Raw genomic sequence first — 27,601 nt, forward strand, 5'->3', positions numbered from 1 at the left:
TCACACACGTTTACTTGCTTTTAAACAAAATGACAATTTCTGTTCTCGAACTTTAACCAAAATGCTTTTTTTTTGCATAAACACAGTTGTAATGTGGTTACCAAAGCTGTGACCTGTTGATTTTTTAAATTCCAAACAAAACATGTGTCAGATAATCTGGCTACACTGCAGTCAGGAAGTTCGAATAACTTCTGTGTCATTGAAAAAAAAGGTGGTGGGAAGTTAAAATATCAAATGGGTTGTGAAAAACAAATTAAAGACTTTAAACTGTGGTTGGGCCGTACTTGACTATGCTCCGAGTTGCATCAGGGTCCATTGCGCTGACTGACCCCACAGCCATGCCCACAGCAGCGTCCTCCTTCACCTCCATAACATAGCTGGCCTTATCGAACAGTGGTGGCTCATCTACATCCTCGACACCGATCCGCACTGTGGCCATGTCCTTTGAGCCTATGGACATGAACCGAGGGTCCATCTGGGTATTCTGGACCTGGATCTCCACTGTATAGGATGGCTTTTTCTCATAGTCCAAAGGCTACACAGTCAGATTGGAAAAACAGGAAACACAAGACATGTTTAGATTTGTCTGGGCAAGCTAGACCTACCAGTTCAGTAGCAGTTATTAGAGTCATTAGAATTATTCAGTATCTGACTGTTACTGTTACTGTTATCCTCTTACAAATTTCTGGTTCTTTTGGACTGTTAGACGACTCTTCGCGTCATTTGGTTTCGGTGGCATCCTCGCTTTTTTAAATCATATAAAATGTTTTCAGGTAGATTCAAAATTACTCATTTTAGAAAGGTGTTGCATTGATTTTGAACATCACATCCACTCATTTTGAATAGCAACTTCTTGAAAATTGGATTTCATAACTTTTTGGATTGACTTTATTGAACAAAATAACACTGGTAGCATAAAAACATCTTGTATTTTGATCAACTGTAATACCACGAATTTGACCAGCAGAGGCTGCCACTCTAACTGTGTCAAACGCTTTAAAACACTGACCCATTTTCAATACATTTGCTTCATAGTAATTAATTGCTTCACAAATCTTCGATTTCCCTATCACTAGCTCTAACCACTCGGCCCGTGTGCTGCCCATCACCCAATGTTTAACGGGTAAGCGTTCACAAAATCTGCAGGGAAACTGTAAATGCAAAATTTTGCTATGTAGCAAAGGCTAAAGCTGAAGAAGCCAGTAGACACAAAAACTGGCAACTCACTTAAAATATCTTATTATTTACCACCAGATTAAGCGACTCTCCTGCTGCTTTGGGGGCAGCAGAACAAGCTGAACATATTGACATGTTATCAAATTATGTTGATGTTGTGGCTAGAAAATATTTGATTCAATATATTATTTAATATGAAAAACCGAGAAGGTTAGCATCAAAGGCAGGATTTATTGTATCAGCGTTACTGACTGTCTGAATGATAAAAGAATAAAAAGCATGTCACATGCGGTTACAGAGGAATATCTAACATTAATAAAAAAGTGATATAAAGCAGCTGACAGACTCCATCTGATGACAAATGATAATAGATTTTCAAAAGTGCAAATAACATTGATGAAATCTGTTCCTTGACATCAGCTGTGACAATGCTGCATGCTTGTTGTTTGAAACAAGAACAAAGCTTCAGATTTATGGATATTGTGCTCCTCTCGTATCCTGCTGACAGAATATCATTACTTCTTTGTTGAAGACTGCAGACTTTTTCCTGGGTTGTGTCAGCACGAGGAACAAAAGACTCTAAATATCAATTGTGATTGTCACTAAACACACTCTCTGCGAGGACACCGAATCATTTCGAAAAATCCAGCTGCATAAAAAAAAGCCCCACTCCTGTGTATTAGTGCCTGCTGCAAAGGCCAGGGCTGGGGCTTGTGAAGGTAAAGATGAATAAGTTTAATTTGGTTTCTTTCATCTGTCAAGCATGCCCAGGCTTAGCATATTTAACAGTACGTGTAAAACAGACTACGTGGCCAGGATCTTTATGAGTCGAAAGTGTGGGATCTGCTGAATCACTGCTTTAGAATTAATTTGATTTTGTCAATGCCGTGCGAAAAATATCAAGATAATTCAAAGCAGCCTCATTTCAACTTAGATACAGTATCAGGATTGTTTTCAAGAGATAGTTTGTGTAATGAACAGCAACAGAAAAAACTCTGATGCTATTTATTTAAATTTTATTATAATGATTTATTGTTCAAACTTACAAGAAGGTAGTTATGTATCGTTGTTATGCATGCCTTACAGCAAATCTTCTTTACAAATCTAGTTTTCACATGCTACATGCATCTGATGCTTTCTGTCCCATATATTCTCACCTTGCTGACGGTAATGACCCCCTCCTGTGTGTCTTTGTCAGTGGAGATCTCAAACATATCCATGCCGTCTCCGCTGACGATGGTGAAATACATTTCAGCGTTTCTCCCGATGTCACGGTCAGTAGCTTTAATTCTTCCAACTTGAGTGCCAGACTTGGATGACTCTGGAACTCTAAACTGGTAAATACCTGAAAAGAACAAGAACAGACACATATGCATGGTACTCTATCTGTCATATTATATTATGCACATTCATATGAGATTCATTTTCCAGTAAAAACAAATCCCAAGATGATATAATCTGTATTTATCATTTACAGTAATACTGGAAGATAAATATTGTATAATGACATTGTGAATCGTTATGTTACAGGCATCCTCAAGTGTTTTTACAAAACTAGATTTACTAAAATAACATTGCATGCACAGGAAGCCACTTCCTGACTGAACTGTCTATTAGTAGGCATAACGTCCAATGGACTGTAACCTACTAGAAATAATATAGGTACAGAGATCAAATCAATAAATATATCTATGAAAGAAGCTTAAGGGTTTCGGGTGTGAAGTGGAAAACTTTTTCAGCTGTTTCGTATCAGAATCTGATGTTCCTTTTCTGAGTATATATTGTGGCATGGAGCTAATGATTGACAGAGCTGCTGCACAAGCATCCTTCTTAGTGTGTTTTCATAGTTTATAGTTTTTGGCTTCTGATTTGAGCAGCAAGCGCTAAGTGTACTTTAATCTGGAAAATTAAACTCACAAGAATTATACACTAGGCAATGCTATCTACAGTATCTAAATGGAAAATCCAACGAGCCATATCAGCTAGTTGAATATGTAATGTATAGATTTAAAGTTGATTTAAAGCTGCAGCCTATAACTTTCAAAATGTTTTTGTAGAGGTGTCATCAAAGCCTCCTGTGACTCAGACCCATTGAACAGCAACAGTACAGCAATGTTTGCTTATAATGGGTTTTGCACAAGGCTTAGTTTTCTAACCAATCAGAGATGGTCAATTAGTTTTGCTTGACTGGTACATTTTGTAGCGTCTGTGTGTCTGTATGTCTGTGTGTGCAATTTTATTTAACAGTACTATCTTAGGGGGTGGGAAAATCGTTCATTAGAGTTCATCTATTAGGACACAAAACAAAGCAAGTACATCCCAAAATCACTCTCTACTAATGTTACCTACGGTTAAATTTAATCTAACAGGACTGTCACATTACATGTATGATGTGTCTTTACTTAAATGACAGTGTGGTATACTTTTCGTAAAACTGTATCTACTTTTTGTGATAACCAGTTCAGAAAAACTTGGATTTGTACATTTTAGATTAGTATATATTTGTCAATGGCTCTTTGCTACCTTTTGTCTCATGTACTGTACTCTAATCCTTTTCAGCATTTGTCAAGTTATTCCCCCTTTGGTTGTGGCGTCCACTTAGGCAGGTGTTTGTGTTTCCTGCCTAATGTGGCCCTCTGAGGCCTTTTGAGATTGTTGCTGGAATTAATGGCTACACAAACACAGTAGACCTGCCTCAACATGCAGCTACAGTATGACACTGTTAAGGAGAATAATATCAGTGAGAGATAATGGATGTACCACATAAACTCAAACAAAGACATTGAGAAAGTTTTTCCCTCCTCGGAAAAAGAAAAACCATGTGACAGCGTAAATGCTGAACAGAGGAATGATCTCTTTCTGTTGTCTTAGAACTTCTAAGGAAGGTTAGACAGGTAGACAGCAAGAACAAAGGAAGCCTTCTTAGTCCCCCCCCCGAAAAAAGTAGTGTAAATGCTGATGGAAGGCAGGCACTGAAAACAATGTCTCCCCACAATCTCTCAGACTGCTGACGATCATTAAAAAAAGCATTTCGATGTATTTTTTTGTGAGCGTGATATATCCTTTTGTTCTCTGAAATAAGTGCTAACACCGTGTTTTGCCATCAGTGAGGTTTGCTGAGGAGAGCTGGCCGCTGCTAAGATTTTTCCCCCTCATTGTGAAACAAACACAGCCTCTGCCTACATACAAAAAAAGCTGCTACTCTGAGTCACTGAATGGAGTCCAAGCACACAAACACACCTAAATGAATGCAAATGAGATGTCACTGTGCTATATGAACCTGAGGCAGTTTCATATCAGGATACCTCCACAGACTGTGTGTGTGTGTGTGTGTGTGTGTGTGTGTGTGTGTGTGTGTGTGTGTGTGTGTAAGTACACTCCATCTCAAAAATCTGATGGTGTGTGTAACGCATTTGAGTGAGTAATTAGAAGCTGCTGAGACACAGCAGGCATCATACACCCCAGTAGCTAGACAGCACCCAACATGTCACTTTTTTGGTTATATTTGTATATGTGAGTGTGTGTGTGTGTGTGCATCAACAAAGGCAGAGTGAGAGAAAGGGTGTTGGAATGTGAGAAAGGGTGTTTGAATGCTGCACACACGCACACACACACACACACACACACACACACACACACACACACACACACACACACACAACTAAAGTATTTGAAGTATATATGTAATAAATAATACATAAATAAATAATGAAAAATTAACCACAGAAGAAAGAAATTTCCAAAGAAATTGTTCCAGATTTATTTCTCTCACACATTTTGTCCTAAAGATCTAAATTGTTGAGAAACCATAAAGATCCCAACTTTTTTATGCCTCTGAACTGGTGGCTTTGGAATAAGGCTTCTTGTTACATCTGTCTCATTCTCTTAAGTGTGATATCACAAGAACACCTTGTGATATCACACTTTTTTCAAAATCAGCACATGTACCCTTGGACTTAGGGATGTACTGATTCAATTTTGGTGGCCAAAGATCACTGTGACCTCATGTTGGTTACATTCTCATGATCACAATATCTCAGAAATGTGTAAATGGAACGTCATTACATCTGGCACAAACATTAAAGAAAGCCACAATTTTCTCTAACATAACTTGAAACTGGCAAAAGTAATTAAAGACTTATATAAGAACTAAAACTAAAAGACATTAAAATCTGAGTTTACTTTTAATTTTTGAGTCAAATTAAATTCAATTCTTGATAACACAACACAAGAAAAGGGACAGAAAAGATTGTAAACAATTGGATTAGAGTATTATTTCAAACTGTTTCCTGTAATTAGCATCACACATCTTCAATCTTATAGTCGTTTAGCCTCTTTTAATTGGAGCAAACTAGTCCCTCTGTTGTTTGATTTGGTCTTTGTTGTATTATTTAAAATATAATGTTGTATCAAAAGTCAAAGTTAGATTTTTTTATTTTTTTTTTTTATTTTTGTTTTTCAAACTGAGATTTTTCTTTTCTCATGGATTTTGTCCAAGTCTGCAGAGCCACAAAATCAAAATTGAATATGTCAAAAAATCAAACACGTGGAAGAATCATACATGGATCAACTTGCACTACCGAATTGGCTTTATCCTCCATTTTGAGCCTATACATCTAACAAAAAAGACAGCTGGGTTATCCACTCATAAAAATGTTAAGGGCCCTTAAACAAGATACAGAACCTCTAGTTGCTCCCATTGGGCAGGTCAGCAGCTGTTAAATTATATGTGATTTAAAAGAATTAAACAGTATAATAATCATAATAATACAGTATTTCTCAATTTCTTTGTCTGTAAAGCTCAAAATAATCATCCAGGTCTCATTTCCTTTACTTCTCCAGTTCCAGGAGTTATTTTATTTAAATCAAATTTATATTAGCTGTTGCTCCATATTTCTCTAAAGGGGGTCTAGGGAGATAAATGGTCCAGACTTCTATACATTCAGAATAAGAGTGTGATTTACTTCTCAGGAAACCAAGGAAAGACAATTTATTAGTGAAGCACACAAGAATCTACAATGCAAACCAGTTATTTTTGTGTCTGTGTCAACACAGCTTTCCTCGGGGAAGAAATAAATCAGTATAAGAAGTAAAGTATTAAATACTACCATCATCTTGTGGTTAGAATACTGACAGAATCGCTTGCACAGGTTATTGCATGACATAACGTTTGTCAAAGTTTAGCTGTATCAGTCAGCCAAGAAAAGACCAAACTTTATACAGACTGTATATAATTGGGACATCTTCAACACTTAACACAAAGCTAAATGCTACTGTAAATGAGTCAATCAAAGATAAATGCTACTGTATTTGGTGAACTGAATGAACTTAATTGATGTGACCATTTAAATGTGAAAAATGTACTCTAATGTTCCAATACTTCTAGTAGAACTATATGTGTACCTATGTCTTTGAAAAACACTAAAACAAACAAGTAGGAGCCTGCTGAGACCCTGAAGAGCCCAGAGGTAAAAAGAGATTTCATAGATTTCATCTCCAGTCAGTTTTCTTCCTGGCTGGTTGGAGATTGTGTTGCCTCTTGTATCAGCCTCCAACAGGACTGATTGGAGTCCTGGTGTGAAGTGAAATGAATTGACATGTGTGGACCAAGGTGTGTGTTTGAATGAGTGTGTGTTCTGCCTTTGTGAGAACCAGTATCTGACCATCAGACCGAGGACAGCGGAGAGAAAACACACAGAATCTAAGTCACAGACGGTTCTCATATTGGTAGAAATACAGTACAAGCCTGTGTGTGTGTGTGTGTGTGTGTGTGTGTGTGTGTGTGTGTGTGGACTTAACAGAATGATACTGCCACATGCAATCTGTTCAGCAGGTCCTAGGGTGATCTCATTTTACACCATGCAGTGGAGATGGAAACAGTGGGTGAATGGGTGCTAATGGTGGGCAAAGAGAAGGAGGGAGATGCTGACACTCTGATATAAGTGACTGTGATTAAATGAGGCAGAGATAGAGGGAGAGGGAAAAAACAATTAGAAAATGAAAGGATGGATACAGAGAGTGGAAGAACAAAGGGGAGGAAGTTCTGCCTTGTGTCAATACACAGAAATTAGACAGGAGAATGACTGATTTGATCAAGGCAAACAGAGCAGCAATTTACTCACTTGTTTTAAACTTCTAGAGACAGTGAACACTAATGATTAACGCACACACACATGCACACAAATTCACGTGCACACTACCATAATACAGCAAGCTGGTACAGAGTCTTGATGAAATGCTGAAGTATTTGCACCAGATGTTGCGATGTTAACTCCAACAGTTATAAATCTTCCACTAACTTTAGATTAGCACTGAAATTAGACTAAACTGCACCATACAAACTAGTTCTGACAGATGTAAGTGCTGTGCTGCAGAATAATGGTAACAGGAAATAGACTGTTGTCTTGACAACCAAGTGCAATGACAATGCAGCATATTTTTAAGCATTATATTTTCTAAGCACCTTCAAGACGTGTCATCTATGTTGGCTTTAAAAGCTGAAGAATTGGAATTGAAACATCAGTAATTCGAAGACAACTGAGGTAAGTCCATCTGATGATTCAGGTCATGTAATAAGACTAAAAGCTCCAGGACGACTCATAATCGGGGTTTAGTGCCAAGAATGAACCTCGTAGTGTGAACATATACAGTACAGGCACAATAATTCCATTATCGGCTTATCGTTTCGTGTGTATGGACATAGCTTCGACAATGTTTTTGTGACCCCGTTATTGCCCATTGTGTTTACATATGAGTTTGTTTCCAAAATAATCTTTTCTCTGTGCTGGAGATGAGGCTATTGTGCTGGGATGAAACTGTGTAAGTAGCCGTCTACTTTGTTAGTATTTAGCTTATTCGTGTGGCAGTTTGATGGTTCGTGTATAGGTATTTTTATCAGAGTGGATTTAAAATTTTTTGCCAGCAATGGCAGACCATAAGGACTTCATATAGTTCCACTGGAAAGTAGAAGCAGCAGCGCTATTGAGTTGTGGTGTTTTAACAAATTTTCGAGGGTAAGAAGTTAAAATCAGCTGTATAATGACTGGTGAATATTTTTGACTCCGCTACAACTACTACGAGATATTTTGGAGCATTTTAACTACCACCAGCAAATTATGAATAACAGATTAAACAATGTAACATTAAGCTATTTAACTATTTAACCTATTAAAGAGTTTCGAGGGGTTTGCCAAAATATGTTTTGGATTATAGAACTGAATTAATAATGTATATTACTAGTACAAATAAATATTTGTACATGATATAAAAATACTTCAGTCAGTCATTGCTAATCACAATGCATACCGTAGATTTCCTTTACAAGGCTGTAGAACTCATCATAAGTAGTCATTTGTTTTGTTGATGTTGATGACTACCAAACTGATATATGAAGATGTATAAACCACTGCAATGGACGAAGACCCGGGGGGAGCTAGAGGCATAGGCCATTCCAATAAAAAATGTCTACACCTGCCCTGTCAATGACATCAGTGAGTAGTGAAGTGTGAGGTTGCTCATTGCATGATGTTTGTCAACCATAAGTGATGGATGATGGCATTGTCCATTAGAATAACTCTAATGTTCTTATGGGCAGGCTGATTATTGTGCATTCATGTAAGGTACGTGGCTGCGCTGTCCAGTTAGTAGAATCTTTAACAGCACTGTAAGGCATTGTACATGAATTTAGTTGAATCACTAAAATCTTTTCTCATGTGGTTTGGAAAATGTAGAAAGAAACTCACAAAATGAATTGTTGTGACCTTAAGTCATACAATTATGAATTGAAATAAACTTTAAACACACCCACACAGATACACACCACACCCAGTTTATATGCTTCTCCTTGTTCTACTTGTAAATGCTCTGTATATATTCTTTTGTCCTCGATGTCTGGGGTTCCCTGTTTCATTATTAAAATTAATATATAAATAAATATTGCTTACAGACTTCCCAGCATACATTGTCTAACACTTAATACTTTAAAATGTATTTACCTAAATTTGAATCTGTATTCTTTGGAATATGTTTATAGATTAAGTTCCAATCAGGAACATTAGATGGCAAAATTGGGCAGGCTAATCTTCTCTCACCCGAACTCAGATTTAATTAATCAACTTTTCGGGATCCATTCTTACCACAGGGAATCTGTTGCCGCGGGAAACAGTGCCAGAATAATGTAGGTGTTCAAATGATTTGTTTGTTTCCTTCCTGGAGCTCTCTCTAGAGTCCACACAGTAAGTGACTCTCAGGTGAGGGGGAAATACACAGTCATTTTTATTAGTGAAACATTGTACATGCGACTTTAAAGGGACATTCTGTAGATTTCTGGCATCAGGTTCACTTGTGAGGAGTCATGGGGAGACCACACAGCCTTTTCACAGTTGTATAACAGTTCTGAGGCTTTGGGGGAAGCACTAAACATGTCAATGAAATATGTTGCTATGAACTTGTGCTGGACATTTTCGACTATTCCTGACGTCCGAATGATCCAAATGATCCATAATCTACAGATTAGCCAATAATGAAAATGCTGTGAGTTGAGTCCCTAAACTGTGGCTGTCCAGACTCTTATCGGAGACCAGATTCAGAGAGCATTTCATTATTATCATTTAAATTGTCGTTGAATCCCAAGTCTGTCTCTCACTAACTAAGACGCTGTAAGCAGGGGTCTAGAGAGAATGCACTACTTGGAACAAAGCCCACATGTTTACAGTGAAACTGTTCCTGCGATTAAGGATTAATTAAGTTTAATTAATTGGGAAGAAGGCTTTCGGGAAGAATTAATGTTACTTGGACAAATTCTCCTGGAAGGACACGTGCAGCTGGGGAAATCGTTTCCCATAGAAGAAGTGCTTAATTTCTCTAGCAGAAAGGGCTAGGCTTTGAATGGATAAAAAAACGCTGGCATTGAATGGTGCTCCTGCTGTGATGGACAGGATGAGTTATAGAGTTAGTTAGAAACTTCATTAAGTCTACTGCTATGTCTGTAGTGCAGCAATTTCTGGCCTCTGACATGTGAGCTGAGCACAATGATTTACTGCTGTGAACAGTAACTGTGAGCGGGAAAAAAGTCGGCAGCGAGCAGAAACTTTGAGATCATGCTGAACAATGCATTTATGGGTTTATTTTATTTAGTTACATATTGTCATCCATCATTTGAGTCTGCTTAACAAAGAAGAGGAAAACAGTTGGCCAGGTTCTTAAAAACCTCTGTGCCTTAAATCATCTCACTGCTGGAGCACCTTCAGATTCTATTCCCTCAACCAACAGGTCATTCTAACCTCAACAATTCAGCTCAAATTCCACTTTCAAGCCACTGCACTTTGGATTCTATCCATTCAAATGATAATCATTTTCATCTAGGAAAAGGGTTTCTTTCTCTGAAAATGGTGTATTGCTCCCTTCAGGTTTGGAGTGAGTTGTTGCCCCAGGTGAAGGATTTTAATTATTTCAGAAGTGAAGGTAAAATGGAGTTTGAGGTCGACAGGTGGGTTGGTGCAGCATCAGCAATAATGTGGATATTGTACAGAACCATTATGGTGAAGAGGGCGCACAGCCAGAAGGCAAAGCTCTTACTTTACTAGGAGATCTATGGTCATAAGTTCTGGGTGGTGACCAAAATAATGAGACGGCAAATTAAACGAATGAAATGCATTTCCTCAGTAGGGTGGCCAGGCTCAGCTGTACAGAAAAAGGTACATAGTTTGGACATCTAGAGGACGTTTTAAGAAGAGGCTCTGCTTAAAAGAAGCAAGCGTAGGTTGTTAGGGTGCCTGGTCTGCATGCCTCTTGGACACCTCCCCCTTGGAGGTCTACTGGGCATATCTAACATAAGCTTCTTTCACACATGCACTGGAATCCTGACAATCTCCTGACTTTGCTTGGAGGGGTGTTTGTAAGATTGCACATGTCCAAGAGAGATGCCCCCCACATTATCTGGACTTTACCCCACTATTCCATATTTTATGCGTGAGCTCATCTGTGCTACATGTGGCTCTTTTCTAAATCGTTGGGAGGATTTGAAGCGAATTAACTGATGTATTGATTTCATTTGCTGTAAACACAACACAAGTTTTCTATTACGTTGTGCCTCTTGTGTGCGCTGAGTTTCTCCCATGAGGATGCTACTGACTCTCGTTGTGCGTTATATATGTGAAAATCAACTCCGGACAATGTCAGAGGCTGATTTCTCCTGACATTGTCTGGTGTCTGGACTGTCTTGCTCAACCTGTTGTCACAATGACCCTGGTTAAGGGGCAGATAATATGGATGGATCTTTGGATCTTGGACTCTCCTTCTGTCCCTGAATCAACTGTCTACACTGCAAACCACAACCATCTTGCTTTGGATGCAGAAACAAAGTGTGATTAACTTGGACTCCTATTTTTTGTTGTTCATCCAGCTTCCCTCCGTTGCTACTTTGATTATGGGTTTTGGCTCCTGTTCAGCATCAAACTACCCAGTTGATGGACTTGAGTGAATCTCTAACTTAACCCCAAAGATGCTTTGAAACACAAAGAAGTTACATCCTAAAGCTTCTGAAAAACATGCTGATGCCAAGAATAAGGGCAGTTGAAGCACCTGCATACCACCTGAAAGCATCTAAAATCTAAACTTGCTAAAACTACATTTCATTATTCACTTGCCAGCAACACTTGAAGAGATTATGGGCTTTATGGTGCTTAAAACTAAACTTTCCTTCCTGGACTTCAGCAACCATAATGAGAGTTGCAGCTGTTTGGACTGTTTTGGAAAGTTTGCAATGACAGCATTTGATTCCAGTTCAGCTAAACTTACATGAGTTAAAACATTTTGTGCAAGTGTCAAAATCGGAAAGGTTCTGAATCAATGAAATAAGCAAAGAAAAATTCCCTAAAGTACCATTATTTTAACACTGTTTGCTCTGCTAACATAAGCAGCGAGTGAGTGTAATTAAAACCAGCAGTCACTCCTCACTCACTGGCCAAGATTTCCATTAGTGTCAACACGCTTGCTGCATTATAAAATCCATAAAATCTTACTTTTCTCATTAATGGTGAGATATTAAAGCTTTCAGAGTTTGCTTGTTGCGTGTTAAAGGTGTTTTTGTGACTTTGCCTCTAGTGCTCATTTTTTAATATAATGTAGCCCGTCCTGTCATTTGAATGCAGGACCTCATTCATTCCTGAGGGGAAATTTGATTTGTAGATAGAAACTCTGGGACATTTCCGTCATTCTGGTGCCGTGTTTCTACTTTTTTTTCTGTTCTTGTTGCAGGCAAGTGAGTGTTTTTCAATTCAAAGTTAACAGTAGATGTTAAAGGTTAAATGAAACAATCTCAGAGAGAAACTTTACCACACATGATTACCTGCATTAGCTTCTAGTGGGAAAATTGTTGATATTTAACAAGGTATGGAAAAACTGTTAGCCTGCTCTTTTCTGCTTCTGAACTCTATAATTAAGGCATACTGTCTGTGTGACTCAGTGTTTCATCATCTGGGTGCAATCTGTCCTCCTTCAGTGCTGTTGACTTACTCTGAGTGAAGCGGGGAGGGTTGTCGTTGACATCAGTGAGAGTGATGTTAACCACTGTGGTCCCTGTGAGGCCTCCTCTCTGTCCGGCCATGTCTTTTGCTTCGATCACAACCTGGTAATGCTCTCTCTGCTCGCGGTCCATGTCACCAGGACCCAGTGCTGTCCGGATAACGCCTGAAAAGAAAAAACAAAGGTGCTTCTGTTTCAGTTCTGTTCTTCTCTTTTCTCTTTCACATTGCCTTGTCTTGATTTGCATACTAAACCTCACAAGCTCATACAAAAATCACAGTTTTTGCCTTTTGCAAATAAAAAAAGTTTGTCTTAAGGTGAGATTAAGCTGACCTTCTCTAGTAAAATATGTGCATTTTGCTATTGTTTCAGTTGTGGGTGGTTGAAAGGGGTGTGCCATCTGTTCTACTGATGTTTTGTTTGTTTCCAATCAATAGACAGATATCCCTCAGATAAAATCTGACAAATCCTCAATGGTGTTTCCAATCATTTCATAAAGACGACAAAACCAATATAATTTCTGATTGGCTGGTTTCAAATCGTTTAGGTTAATTATGATAATTTGGACTATTTTTTGTAGCATTTGGGTGGTTTTCCCAGTTGGCCAGTCAAAGTGGAAATAAATGGCCCCTTGTCTACTTTCAGGAGTGTGAGGTCAACAGGTTAGCAATCACTCCTGACTCACAAAAGCACACTACATCTCAGTTAGGTTTTCAAAACTTTAAATCAATTTTTAAAAAAATCAATTTTACATCTGCATTTTTCCAATAAACTACCATTACACCCATTTGAATTCTGCCATTGTCTCTCTAGTAATTAATAGTGAAGGTCATTCCAATGCTATATTTGCAAGAATGTAACTCTATGTGTTTTTTCTCATTTAAAGTAGCTTTATTTTTTAAACAATTCCTGTCACTACGCTCCCAAACTTTCTGCTACCGTTGCTGTTGTTACAGTATAAGAGTTCAATAGGCAAAACACAAGATGGCTTCTCTTCGGAAGAATCCACAGGAAAAGGTTATTGCAATCTTACTTTAGTAATTGCAAAAAGTAATTGTTCATCCAAAATGAGCCTATGCAAAAAATGGTAATTTCCTACATTTTTTTAAATTATCAGTAGGGTTTCAAATGTGTCAGGGAGAAATAGAAGAGTCAGGAGCAGGAATGATAAGGTGCTGGATAAACAGCTGCAGGAGCATGAGGATGCCATGAGCTCCTAAACCACAAATTTATTATTTACTTCAATACTTCTGTTCGTCTGCACTTTCTGCATGAAAGAACACACATAGTCTTGTCATTGCCGCTTAATCCACAGCCAGCAGTAACTCCTCTATTTGTTAGAAACAAGCAGAAGAGCAGAGACAGGGAGATTACTGTGCTGATTATCTAAATGGATGGCTGACTTTTGTATTTACAGAGAAAGTGCATAAGATCAGGAAAGGGCTAAACTAAGCTGTGGTGGTGTTTTATCACAGCAGACATTACAACAAAACCTATTTTAACTTTTTCTTTTTTAGGATAGTAGCAGCATAAAATGTGCAGAATGGAGAAGCACTAAGCATGTATTTTTTTTTTATTACTAGTTCTTTTCAGCTTCTCATGCAGAAGAAAACAGATGTATTGGCTGAAAATGAAATATGAAGGCACAACAAAGAGCTGCCTCTTCCCGCTACCTGAGAAGCACACTGTTTACTGAAATTAAATTCTGGTGTTGGTACAGACACTGGTGGAAAATATCGTCTAGAGAATCTGATAAGTTGAAACTGATAAAATAAATATGGAGGGGTGAGATCTAAAACTGGCACCAGTGAAAGAAAAGTGGAATTTTAAGTCAGCAATTCAATTGCAAAGCATTGATTTAGAAGAGTGTTAGGAGTTTATTTCAGTTTTGTTGCTTCTGTTGCTCCCTGTTCTACCTATTGTCAGCCAATTTGACTGTCATCATGCTGTAGTTATGTTTCAGTAGGGCACCTACTACCTATCAGATCACCAGGCATGTGTGGAAATTTGTTTTACATTTAGCAACTGTAAATGTTAAAGTCGTTTAAAAGAAACAAAGTCGACATAATGAGGCAATAACACAGGACTTTGAAATAAGAGGCAACAATTAATATAATGATAGTCAACGTTGTAAAGTTTGTGCTGTTAACATTATCTTACTGTAAAACACAAGCTTTCTTCTAAACCTAAGCAGTTCTTTTTTGTACCTAAACCTAACGTTGTAGCTGTTTCATTTTAAGCATGGTCTGGCACATTAAACTACTACTGCACCTCATGGCATTGAGAGTAGGGCCTTACCAAGCCATATATGCTGATTGCAACAAGATAATAGCTAAAACAGATAACACCTGAACTTAGTCCTAAGGTACACTAAATTAGATGTGGGACTTCAATTCACTCTGTTGCTATTTTTTGTACTTGGTGGCCTGGCAGCCAGGTGCACTGCTTTGGTTATGTAGTTACAAGAACATTCTGACATAATAGGTATATGTTGATATGCTGTAGTACCCAGAGTAAGATGAAAAGGTTGATATCAGTTTAGTTTCTGTGTGTCTAATGTCACCTATCGTAGAACACTCTGACATTTCCTAAAATGTCAGTTTGCTTTAATGCTGACTTTCTGCGGGTACTTCACATTAAAATCTTTCACTCGTGAAAAACTTTTTAGACAAATTTAGACAGAATATAATAAATATAAATATAATAAAACTACAAGTGTTAAGACAGTGTTGAGTTCAGGTTCTTGATGTAAGGAGACAGTGCTAATCACTACTACATTGTCCTGCCCCATCTACATATAAACATTTTCTTTGTTTTTTGTTGGTTAAAAATTATAATCTTCAGGGAAAAAAGGAAATGGGACAAAGGGGTGCAGGTGACATCTACATCAGTAGTGCAATGTAGAACAGGCATAGATAGAGAACAGGCAGTACAGGGACCTTGTGGACCAGGGTTAAAAACCCCTTGTTGCACAGATGACATATCTAACCTACCTGTGTTTGGGTCCACAGAGAAGTATGGGTGTCCCTGGCTGATGCTGTAGACCAGTTTGGCACTGTTCCCATACATACTGTCATCAGCATCTGTAGCTGTCACCTGTATGACTGACGTACCTGAGAGATTCACATTCACATACTTGTTACTGACAAGTCTCACAGATCTGGATTCTACCGGCAATTGTCTGATGAATTAGTTAAAAAGTTAAGAACACCTTTTTTTTACATTTACAAGAATACAAAGTACAAGAGAGCAGTGAAAAGCTGCAATAAAAAAAAGAAAAACGTCCCTACCGATGTCAGACCTCTCAGGTACGCTGCCAATGTAAACCTCTTTGCTAAATTGAGGCTCATTATCGTTGATGTCGTGGAGTTTGACGGTGAACTCAGTCTCTGGCTCCAGCTTTTGACCTGTTCGTTTGTTGACCACTGTGGCTTTGAGGATATAAAAAGCCTTTTCCTCACGATCCAAGCGGCGGGTGGCGTGCAGGTCACCATTATTCTCATCAATAACAAAGATGGTGCCGGCCCCCTCGCCAGAAAGGACGTACTTGACTAAGCCATTGCCGTGGTCTTGGTCCGACTGGAGCTGTAGATAGACACATGCATATTTGAGAGCTTAATAACTTTGACCTGAGTGACTGCCGCATAACAAATCTTCAACTATATTAGACATTACAACACACTTCCTGCAATATGCAAAACTCCAAATGTATTTTAGAATATTTCTACTTCCTTTATTTTTTCTGTTTCACAAAATGTAAACGCCAGTATTCAGCCACATATTGATTTTTATTATGGATATAAAGCCATATTTTCAAGGTTCCCATTTTCATTAAAAATAACATCATTCCAATGCTTTTTTTTATGGCTGGAACAAAAGATTTTGTTTCTTTTTCTTGTGCAACAGCAAATAATTCAAATGAATGCCGCAGAAATGTAGCATTCTTTGTAAATAAATAACTGAGCCCTTTAATTGTTTATTTAGTTTCATTTACTGCACTTTTATGTATTGTTTTTATTTTTTTTTCATGCCCTCTGTTAGGAGAATTAGGACCACAGCTGGAAAGAGACCCAGGGAGAGGGGAAAAAAACAATTGTCATTTGTCAACAATTAAATAACCTAAAACAACTTGTTCTGACAATTGCCATCTTGTGGTCATGTAAATGATAACGTTATTGTCAAAACTGAATTTCTGATTTACTACTGACAGTTAATAGTAATTACTTAACCAAGATCTTAACCAAGATCACATGTGCAGATGGTTGTCATTTGGAAATTGGTCAGGTGGTTCGGTTTGGATGATTATACATTCATGGATGGACAGACAAATGCTTGATGATGATGATGATGATGATGATGGTGGTGGTTGTGAGGATGATATGAACAGATACAATGAAGCTCAGACGAGCAAAGACAAAAAGGCAAGAGTCCAAAAGTTATCTCCAGATGGACACACAAAAGAAGAAACTTCTAAAGGCCAAAGCTCCAGTTGAAAAAGAAGAAAGCAAGATTTTGTGTTGTGCCTGAAGGAGTAAACATCTATCAGATGTGCTGTGAGATATGCTGCTTTTACTCTGATACCTGGAGCAACAGCCTGGCTAGTCCTCTCTCGCCTCGTATCTCTCAACCTCAAGTGGATTGCTGTTCACCTTTCATCCCTTCATCCCTGTTTATTCCTGCAGGCCAGGTGTTAGGGTGAAGCCTTTGATTGCATGTGTGTGAGAGAGACATTTTAGCTTTCGCACTACCTGTGGAATGTGTGAACCACTTATGAACTCTGGTTCTGGATAGATTTACTGTATGTAAAGGTCTACAATTTTTATCTTATAAAACATCAGATCCAAACTGGCTTTATACAGTGTTTTCTATCTGTTAGAAAATGGATATAATTATTTGCACTGGTCTCCTATAGACAGTCCTTAATCTGGACTGATTCTTGGAGCTTCATTTTTATAGCGGAGGGTGGATTGTGCTGTAGCAAACTGGTTAAGTGGTATTTTTCTGTAAGGGAGTAGTGACACCAGCCCAACTGTGCCAGGTTTTGGTACAGTTGTCTCCACACAGTTGTGTTAACATGCAGATCAAACATGTCACTTTGATTAATTAGTCTATAGTTTCTCCCACAAATCAGCAGGCTTGTTGGATACTGACATGTTTAAAACAAACATTTCACAGTCTAATAAAAAAATCTTAGATCAATTAAAAGTTGTCTGTGGTAATAAACGCTCTCAGAATTCCTGCCTTCTCTCAGTTCTCCATCTAAAAATGGGGCAATGGCTGCATGCTCCATCTTCTTTGTAATGAGTCTGGCCCAAGTGACAACCAGAGTGCTTAAATTATAATTACCAATATAGACAGACGTGTCACTGCATCACCAACATGATGTGATAAAAACTGTTCATGCTGCATTTTATAGTGAGGTTTCCAAAGACTAACTTATTTGATAATGGAGGAATTGGAGTGGGTGCTACGTGTCAGCTATCACCAGTGTAAAACTGGCAAATCTAGACTGAGTTAAACAACAAACATAAATTCAGAAATCTTAAACGTGTGCAAAGTCAAATAAAAATGAATTCAACTTAAAAGAGACATCACCTGCTGGCCTGCTGGTTTTATTATGTTGGAATGCTTAAGGCCAAGCAGATGTTTGGCCAGTGTTGGGTCATTGGTGAGCGTCTGGTTTTTGATGTTTGTCCTGCACTGTCAACACTAGTCCAGCCCTGCGCAGCTTTGCTGATGATTGAGCATGTTGAATTGGTAGCATCCCAGCAGTGGACCATTCTGATTGTCTGTTCAGCTTAGTAAATAAGTGCAGGAGAAGAGACCAAGGGCTGACATGGCCTGAAGGGCCATTTACAACTTTGTTTTGGACATAACACTGATTAGAAGTAGCAATAAACCCCGGTGAGCCGGAGTGGTGTGAAAATGTTAAGCTGACACTACTTTGTTCGAGGTGTGTACCTGCAGTCCTGGATCTTTGTGCTCCCTGGCAGATGGCTGTAGTTTTTGAAATGTGTTCAAGTGCCACTTTTTGGTCTAAACAACGGCGATGTGAGGTGAAACAACAGTTGGCCTTTGTCACCTCTAGTTCTTGTATCTCATGTGTCCCAGTCCTAACAGTTACAATCAGAACAGAGCTAATTATGACAGTAAGGGTTTCACTTCTGAAGGAACACAAGGTACCATAGGACTTCCCTCAGTTCTACCAGATCTCATTTACAGTATCTATATATAGATAGTTGGCAAATCCATTATCCCTACATCCTTCATGTAGATTAATATTACTCATACACAAAACCAACTATAGATAACTCATTATCCATGAACGCAGAAAAAACAGAACGCTCATATTTTATTCATTTAGTGACTTTTCTTGTTAAGCAGTGTGCAGATCATTATGTGAGAGTTTATTAAAAAAGAGAAATAATTGAGCCCTTTTTCCACCCATAGCGTGAGCTATTCGCCATAACCTCCGTGACTGGGTGAGCTTCGGAGCTTTCTGGCCTTCAAAACTCTCTTTCCTGCCCATACCAATGAACCTCCATGAAAAACAGGACTGCTGACTCACAGCCTCTTCTTCCTCTTCAAAAAATCTAAATCTGCAGACTTGGCTAGTTAGAGTTTTGCTGGGTTGACAATGAGTGGATTCTCCTTTCAACTTTATATCTTTGTCCTCACAGACGTGCTGTTCCCCTGAATAAAAAAAAAGCTAAGTGTGAGGTCTGCTTAAGCTATTGATTGATTCCAATGCAAAACACCCTTAGAAATTTTGCTAAATTCTGCTATTTACAGGAGGACTTCATGTTCCGTATACTTAACGTTTGATCTGTCCAAACACAGGTAAAGTTTTGTCCTTGCTCACCTTTACAGTTATTGATTTTGACTATTTGGTTCTCTGCTTCCCTGTCCTTCTGCTTAAGCTGAGATTGATTTCAATTGGTTAATGCCCAACAAATAAAAGGATCCTTTTAGACTTTGAGATACTGGACCACCAAACACTTCAATACACCTTGGCATACACTCCACATAGCTGGAGTCCTGGCCTATGAAAAGATATTCGAGTTTCAGATTTTTCCAGCGATATAAATAGGTTTGGTCTTGGACTCATTGTGAAATGACAGAGCCAGTATAGGTGTATTTAAGACAAGGTCATCAGCTAAAGACAAAGCAAAAATTAAAAAACAACTCCAAAATGCTAACAAAATTAGAGACAAGCATTGATGAGCTGGACAATTTAGAGCTGACATACAGAAATAATGCTTCAAGCAATGTATTTTTTGTCTGCTCTTAGAAAACACTGATATACAGAGATGCTTTAGACTCTGTAAACCATTGAGGTTCTTCTCTTTGTCTGCATAAACGAGCTAAAACATCATCAGAATACAAAAATTAAACAAATAAGACATAAAAAACATGTTTGGCAAAAGTGTGTGAACCTCAAGCATTATCAATGCATTTGAAGGGAAAAGAAGAATCAAGTATTTCAGTTAATAGGACCACAGTCACATGAACTGAACAACTTGACATTGGGCCGTACATTCTTTTGTACAACTCAGGATTCATAGTTCCATCAATAATGGTGAGTGGTCTTGGGCCAGAAGCAGCAAAGCAGGTCTAAACCGTGATACTGCTCCCACCCTGTTTTGTCATGACCAAATATAACACTGCCCCCATAAAGCCAATCAGTCCTATTTTGCTTCATCTGTCCAGAGAACAATCTTCCAACAGTGGATTATTAAGAAAGACAACAACTGTAAACACAAGAGGTTTTCTACCCAAGAATGATTAAAGAATAAATGTAATATTTTGGAATGACAAATTGAAGTCTTGGTCTGTGTCCTAAAGTGTAGCTCCTCTGTGGAAGGACCTGAAGTAGGCAGTTCATGGAGGAAGCCAGCTTTGCAGGAAGCCAACAGTTGAAGCTGTTCTGTAAAGAGGAATGGACTAAAATCCCACCAAGCTGATGTGCAGGACTGCAGGACAATTAGGAAACATGTTTAGTTGATGTTTTTGCTGTAAATGGTCATTTACTGAATTTACTGAAGGCATGGGTTTACATACTTTTGCCCTGCACGAGTACGGGGATGGATCATCACAATAAATAAATACATCCGTGTAATGTGTTTATCTCTCTTGGTACTTTACATGAATGTAAAACACTGCTGTTCAGCCAAAGTCTTGTTTTAATTTGCGACTAGCTGGTATCTTGTCTTAAAACGTCTTTATTGGTGCTTGGTGCACTGGTGTTTAAACACTGTCGACCTTCCTGACTCCACAGGCATTTCTATCACTAAGAGAGTACTCCAGAGATTTACATTGTTTTTTGCCAAAGACGGAAAAAAACAACAACGGTTAAATGTCCCTAAATTTAGTCTCTGGGATGTTTAAAGCACTGAAGCACTGCACTTAACTGCCATGTAAGTGTATTGTGATTTGTGGTCTTCAAGCTTAAGCTCAGAAAACCCTGGTGATTGTGATGTGTAGATCCCATTTAAATGAAGATGGATGATTGGCAAATGAATTACACAAATGTCCTCTTCCAATGAAGCATTATATTATAAATGCAGTCATATAACTGCATCTAAGAAACACATACTGGAATGCTGCACTAAACTGAATTAGGATGATTCCTCTGGTGGAGAATAATGATTTTAATAAAGCTTCAGGCTCTCGTTAGGCTGGACATGCTGTTGGTGGATGATGGATGATTCTGGGGACAACCAAACAACTTTAAACAGATTTTTTTGCACAACTCTGATGAGACTTAGGGAATAATTAGACTATCCTACACTTGCACCACTTTTCAAAGACAGCAAAAAGCATTTGTTTTCCTCCTCGGGGTCTTCCTGGCTCACTGCTGATAACCCCCCACTTAACCACACACATGCACAAAGGCACACACACACACACACACACACACACAAACACACACATACATACACACACACAAGAAAACATTGCAAATTAGCAGTGTGGAGGGATGGGTCACACATCATCTGCCTGGTTCTGGTGTATGAGCAGCAGGAACTATGTCACAAAGGGCACACAGCAACAGTACCAGATGCTGTGGCTGTGTGGTCCCTGCATGTGTTTTTGATTCTAAAATAGTAAATAATCTGTGCCATGAAAACTGTTTGAGCCACTATACTTAACATAGTATATTTTTTAAGCTGCTACTCTCCTGCCCAGGTTTTCCCTTTCCACCTCTCCAAGGGACAATGTTGGATAAATCAGTTGCCATTTTTTCCCTGAACCTGTGAGCCAAAGGTATTGGTGAACAGATTGTTAAGCAGATGCAGTGATAATTGCAGCACAAAGGAAGGGTGAGCGTCTAGTGAAAAGTGCATCACAGTCCAACACTACCAGCTTTAGAAGTAAGGACAAAGGTAGTAATGTCACTGATCTTACGTTCCTTTATTTTTATTAATTTCTTAGTGTTCTATCGCTTCAAAGTAATGGCTATGTATATGTATCAATTCACAATCTGCTGAACGACAAAAAAATATTTCACTGCTCGCTGTCTTTCAACACATGAAACTTCTAGTAGCAATCTTCTACATCAGTACAATGTTCAGGTGTGTGTGTGTGTGGGTGCGGGCACGTCACCTCCAAATCCATCAAATTTTAGGTCAGTTCAAATCAGTTTCAGCGGCTAAAGATCAACACAGTTTATTGTCTGGCTGTGTTGCAGTGCAGCTACCACTCTACTTGGTTTATGTTCTCCATCTGATCACCACCCAAACAACAATAAGCAGGCCAGCAGGGTGCCCTGTCTTCTACTGGGAATTTGGATACAGGGGAGGAATAGGAATATTTGAGGTGGAATATTCAGGATACACCCAGCATTGGAATTCCCAGCATTTTTACAAAGGCAAAACACATAGGGAGAATATACTAAAAACACTAGTGTGCATAAGACATATGGTGACAATCTGAAAATATATCTTCCTTCCAACATTGTGGTCCCTCTTAAAACTTCTGCAGTGTGTTTTGTGGATTTATCGGAGAAATAGCTTTAGAACGGAGACATTGCAGTTGCAGGCTTTCTTTTAGCATTGTTAGCAGAGCATCTGAAATTCTATTGTATTGAGTGCTACCAGAAAACTCCGACACGACAAAGCAGGATACTGTACCACTTGGATGCTGTAAGAACAAACATGCTTTTTGTAAACTTGAGCAACTGGTAGGAGGTGTACGTGCAACAATAAAGCAGGAGCACAGTAACGGTTCTACCACTCAGACTTTATTCCTGAAGCTGACGGTTTGGCATTGCCAAGCCTTCCTCTCAACTTAAAATATAAAGCAGGTCACATTGTACTGTGTATACAGCCAAAGCTCTGGCTCACCCAGAAGTGGAAGATATGTATATTGAAAACTTTTTTTAAAATCAGAAAGTCAATAAAATCTTGCAAAAATCATTCCACATTGTACATTTCACATGTTTTGTGAACAGTTTACATAAACTCATCATAAATTTGGTGCTCAGGTTTTGATATATTTGGGGCTTTTTAACTTCAACACACAGATTATTAATTCAGTGCCGACTGAAGGTTCAAAAAGGTCTTAGAAATGGCCAAGCCTGAGGGCTAAATTCCTGTTTGTGATCATGATTCAGAGCTGGTGGCTTAAAAAGGCGTTTGTTTAACAGCACTCACTGGACTAAACAACAAACAGTACAATGGGAAAGTCCGAAGACCTTAGAGCAAATCTGCGATAGAGGATGGTAAATTTGAACAGGTCAGAAATGTCTCTAAGCCATTTCCAAACCACTGCAGATTACAAGATCAACTACTGAAGAACTACTGTACATAATCACATCTTATTGGGAAGTGGAATGTCTGGAAGAAGACCCAAATTGTTTCACTCAGCTGAGAGGACATTAGTTCAGATGTTCAGGAACAACCCAGAAACCTTATGGCACGGGTCTGTCCTTAACTGGTTACTGCTGGGACACCAGTGTTACCGTATACAGTACACAAGTAAACAAACTTTATTCCTCTCTAATTCTTGTCTGTCAACATACTATATTAATCTGTTTGACTCCATTTGTGCAAACTTCATGTGCTAACGAAGACATTGCGTCACAGCTCAAAGCCTTAGAAAGAAGTTATACATTGACTTGGGACTGTCCTGTCAAACATTTATGACATTAGTCATTGACAAGATATTCTAATCTTAATAAACACTAACCTACAATTACACTATAATACACTTGGGGGTTTGTGCCTTTGTATAAATCCATTTTCATTATGGCATATAGCTGTGTAGCATAATTCTATGTACTGTGCGGTGATATAAATTATTCATAACTACAGACTATGACTATCACCTATACATTATCGACAGTATGTAATGACATACTGAAATTGTGATGTAACATGTATATTTATACAGTACTTATTGCTCACTCCAAGCAGTTTGACTTATGTTGATATATTATACACATCAGGTCATGTTATGGAACATCAGGTCAGGCCTATTTTATTTATTATTGACTGAAACATCAAATAACATCGCCATTTACTGTATCAAATATTATGCTTCAAGGCAAGTGTCCAGCAGTAAAGAAAAGGTACTAAATGCTAAAATGGAAATTATCAGCCATCACTTTCCCTTCTTGAATCGACATGCAGAATTTCACCTTTTCACTTCTCAGTTTACTTTTACTTTCTGACCTCTTTGTCTTCCTATAGATAAGTTGTTGTTGTTTTGTGTCTTTATTGTTCTTTCTCTTCCTGTCTTCATCTTCTCAAGGTATTTTTTCCCCACAACACCTTTTCTGTGAATATTTTTCACTTTGCAAAACCTACATTTCCCCTGGTTTTTCCCTTCTTTCCTCATTTCCTTTTCTCCCCCCTTTCCTTCCCTTTCTCCCACCCCCCTGCCTTTCTTTCCCTTTCCTTCTGCCTCTCTCCTTTTGATCCTTGCTGCCTTTTCTCTCCAGCAGTGTTCAGTCTGATTTGATCTGTCAGTCTGCAGGCCTGCAACACCTCCGTGCTTTCACCTAACACAAGCTGACGAAGCCTGCGGACATTTCACCACAGCACATTTTCAGAGCGGAAAAGGCTTTCTGCAGTCCTTATGTGTCCTAGATCAGTGTCTCCACTACCATACATATGTATCCCTGGCTCTTAAAGTTTTTCATCATAATCATGCTGACAATGCCACCACATTTATTAGGTACCCTAATAAAAAATCCCTTTTCTGTCTATTGCTATGTCTAAGTTTATTGAAAACCCAGCTACTGTAACCCCACTTGAGAAAGTTGCAATTGAGCTAACGGTTGTCTTTGACAACTGTTAAAAAAAGGTATCAATGTTTGCTTAATGGTTCATCGCCTCTGCTTTCCTGTCCCTGCTAATCGGTTTCTTAAACATGTTGTTGTCACTGACACACATCTGGATCAGCCCCCCCCAGATCCCTTGCAGTTACGGCAGCACCCCGACAGAGAGAAAATGTCTGCTGACTCTCTCTTGCTTTTCTCAGTGTTTACCTAAATCGTAGCAAACTCCTGTTTGTTTCAAAGCTTACTTTGTTTTGGTGCTGTCAGACAGCAGGCTTCATACAGAGCTGCACAATACCTCCCGGCATCTGGCTACTGATCAAACAGTAACAGCTCTAACTATCGTGCTAACTTGGCTAATAGGACTATGAGTGGGAATCTACTTCTAGATAAAACACAGCAGTCAGTTAGAAAGAAAATCCCTACCCAACAGTTATATTTCTGTACAAGATAAGTAAAATATTAAATCACCAAAGAGCATGTTTCGTGTTTAGCTTACTTATGAATCACTGAATGAAAATCTTCTCAGCTCTGTGCATTTTGAATGCGATTGGTTTTGTAAAAATGTTTTTTCCTTCATGTAATTTGCATGAGCCACTTTGTGTTCACTCATGTCATTCATTCATACTAGTCATTAATTACCATCATGTCACTACCTCAGAAGCTCCACATTAAGCAAAGCAGAACACACATAATTATAACCCACCAAGCAAAAGCTGTCACTGAGAAAGAAGCTAGTCTAGACATTCCATTTGGCAGAACAAGCCAAATGGCAGCAGTGTTTTCAATCAGTTGTGAATGACATATACATAAATTACTTTTTCTTATAATAGTGTATAACCCACTTGTGTGTTGTAAGATGGGTGAGAAATAAAATGAAATGCCAACATAAAACGCCTTATTGAGGTGCTGAACCAGTGAGAACCCTTGGAAGCATCTGAATTTTTTATGTTTCTCCTGTAGCCCTTTTAGCCTTCTGAAGAACACATGCCTTTACTTTAAAGCCCTTTTCCACTCCTACAACTTAACAAATCATTAACAGTTTTGGGCTTTAACTGTGACTGTTTTTACTTTTGTTCTAAGCTTTCTTAAGTCTTTTCCTCTGTAGGAAGTTGCCGACATGCCCAAGGAGATGTTACCTGGAATCGCTTAAATGTCTCGCAAGTATTAGCACAACCTGTAAACATAAGAGTTGTGAAAAAATATAGATGTACTTGAATATGCATATATTATGTTTTGTGATACTTTATCGATTCAATATCACTTTCTAGCTAAATATTTAAACGCAAAAGTTTGTGGCAAAGTTGTTCTTAAACCCTTGATGTCTAAATGGATGTTTGCATACATTTCTTTTTACCTAGATTTTATGTATATGGTGGTGTGTTCTTTATACTATGACAGTTATACAAAAATTCCATCTTTAAAAACTGCAATATATCACCAAGCCTTAGATATTGCAATAAATCACACATATATGGAATCAGTTACCCTGATGTATGTATCCCCAGATTCTTCCCAATACACAGCTCTAACCATGGATGCATTAGGATAAATAGATACAGATTAAAACATGGTTCTCATTCACTCATTCACTCTGAAAGTAGCTCAGTGGTGCCTGTGCAACACTGAAAAAAAAATTCCACCTTCTGGATTTCAGCACTAAAAATTAACCAGGTAATGGGGCCTATAGTCCAGGTTCCTTCACTATTCTAGCGTATGGGCTACCTGCTCACATGTGTACAGATAAGATAAAAAAGACTTTCTAAGTGATATTGGACTAAATAGATCCAATTCTCATAACACAAAAAACGAATGTAGAGGTATCGTGGCCCTAAGAAATATATATTCATACCTTTGTAGTCACTCCTTTTGTAATAATTCTCTATGAGAAAATTGCTTTTCAGCCCTGTCTGTTTCAAATGATCAACACAGAAGTATTGCGGTTTGGCCACTATAACCAATTACTTCACCACACAATGTCAATGCTGGAGGCTCAGTAACCATACATACATGTTAAACTCAGGGTTGAAATCGGGCTTCATTGGAGTGACCATGGCTAGAGCAATGTCTTCAACCACAAAGACATCTTTTTTGTTAAAATACAGTAGCGTTCAGTCTGTACAACAGGTGTTTGATCAATTGCTCCTTGGTCTGTGTTAGTCTGTGAGAGTCACTCCCCCCTCTTTGTGTAAACCCTCCCTGACACAAGAGTGCTATGGGAAAAAACACTGTCAAAGAGCAAACCAGAACTGTACACCTTTGCCCTACAAGTTCAGGTTATGGGTCATTAATTTCTGTGGTCAAAAAGAGCTTGTGCACATGGAGACAAGTTCCAGTAACTCTACTCAGAAAGTGATAAAATGCTAATTAAATTCAGGGATCACTGAAAGGGGTGTTGATTGCTGATATGATGTCACACTATTAAAAGGACGGCTGCAAAATGCTTAACAAACTGCAATCCTGTAGTCCAAATGTATTGGCCACTGGCCACATAGTGGGCGCCAAGCAACAGCCTTCAATTCTCACTGTATCAAGTTCATGTAAACTTGAGAAAATATTAAATGTGGTGGTTTCTGGAAAGTTTCAGTTTATGGGCTGATAATCTCTATGAACACTAAA

At 38.5% G+C, this 27,601-nt stretch overlaps 1 protein-coding gene across 5 annotated transcripts in view; it reads right to left on the minus strand.

Moving 5' to 3' along the window:
* Nucleotides 1–27,601, minus strand: part of cdh6 (cadherin 6) — an 80,843-nt gene that overhangs the window by 21,919 nt on the left and 31,323 nt on the right. For all 5 annotated transcript variants that reach the window (XM_067474908.1, XM_067474909.1, XM_067474911.1 and 2 more), the window contains exons 3-7: nucleotides 15,990–16,284; nucleotides 15,693–15,812; nucleotides 12,691–12,864; nucleotides 2,334–2,521; nucleotides 285–535 (exon numbers count right to left, since the gene is read on the minus strand). In XM_067474908.1, the coding sequence (XP_067331009.1) occupies nucleotides 285–535; nucleotides 2,334–2,521; nucleotides 12,691–12,864; nucleotides 15,693–15,812; nucleotides 15,990–16,284 (1,028 nt within the window). The remainder of the gene's footprint in view (nucleotides 1–284; nucleotides 536–2,333; nucleotides 2,522–12,690; nucleotides 12,865–15,692; nucleotides 15,813–15,989; nucleotides 16,285–27,601) is intronic.

The sequence above is a fragment of the Channa argus genome, chromosome 14 (assembly GCF_033026475.1).
Source record: "Channa argus isolate prfri chromosome 14, Channa argus male v1.0, whole genome shotgun sequence".
Lineage (NCBI taxonomy): Eukaryota > Metazoa > Chordata > Actinopteri > Anabantiformes > Channidae > Channa > Channa argus.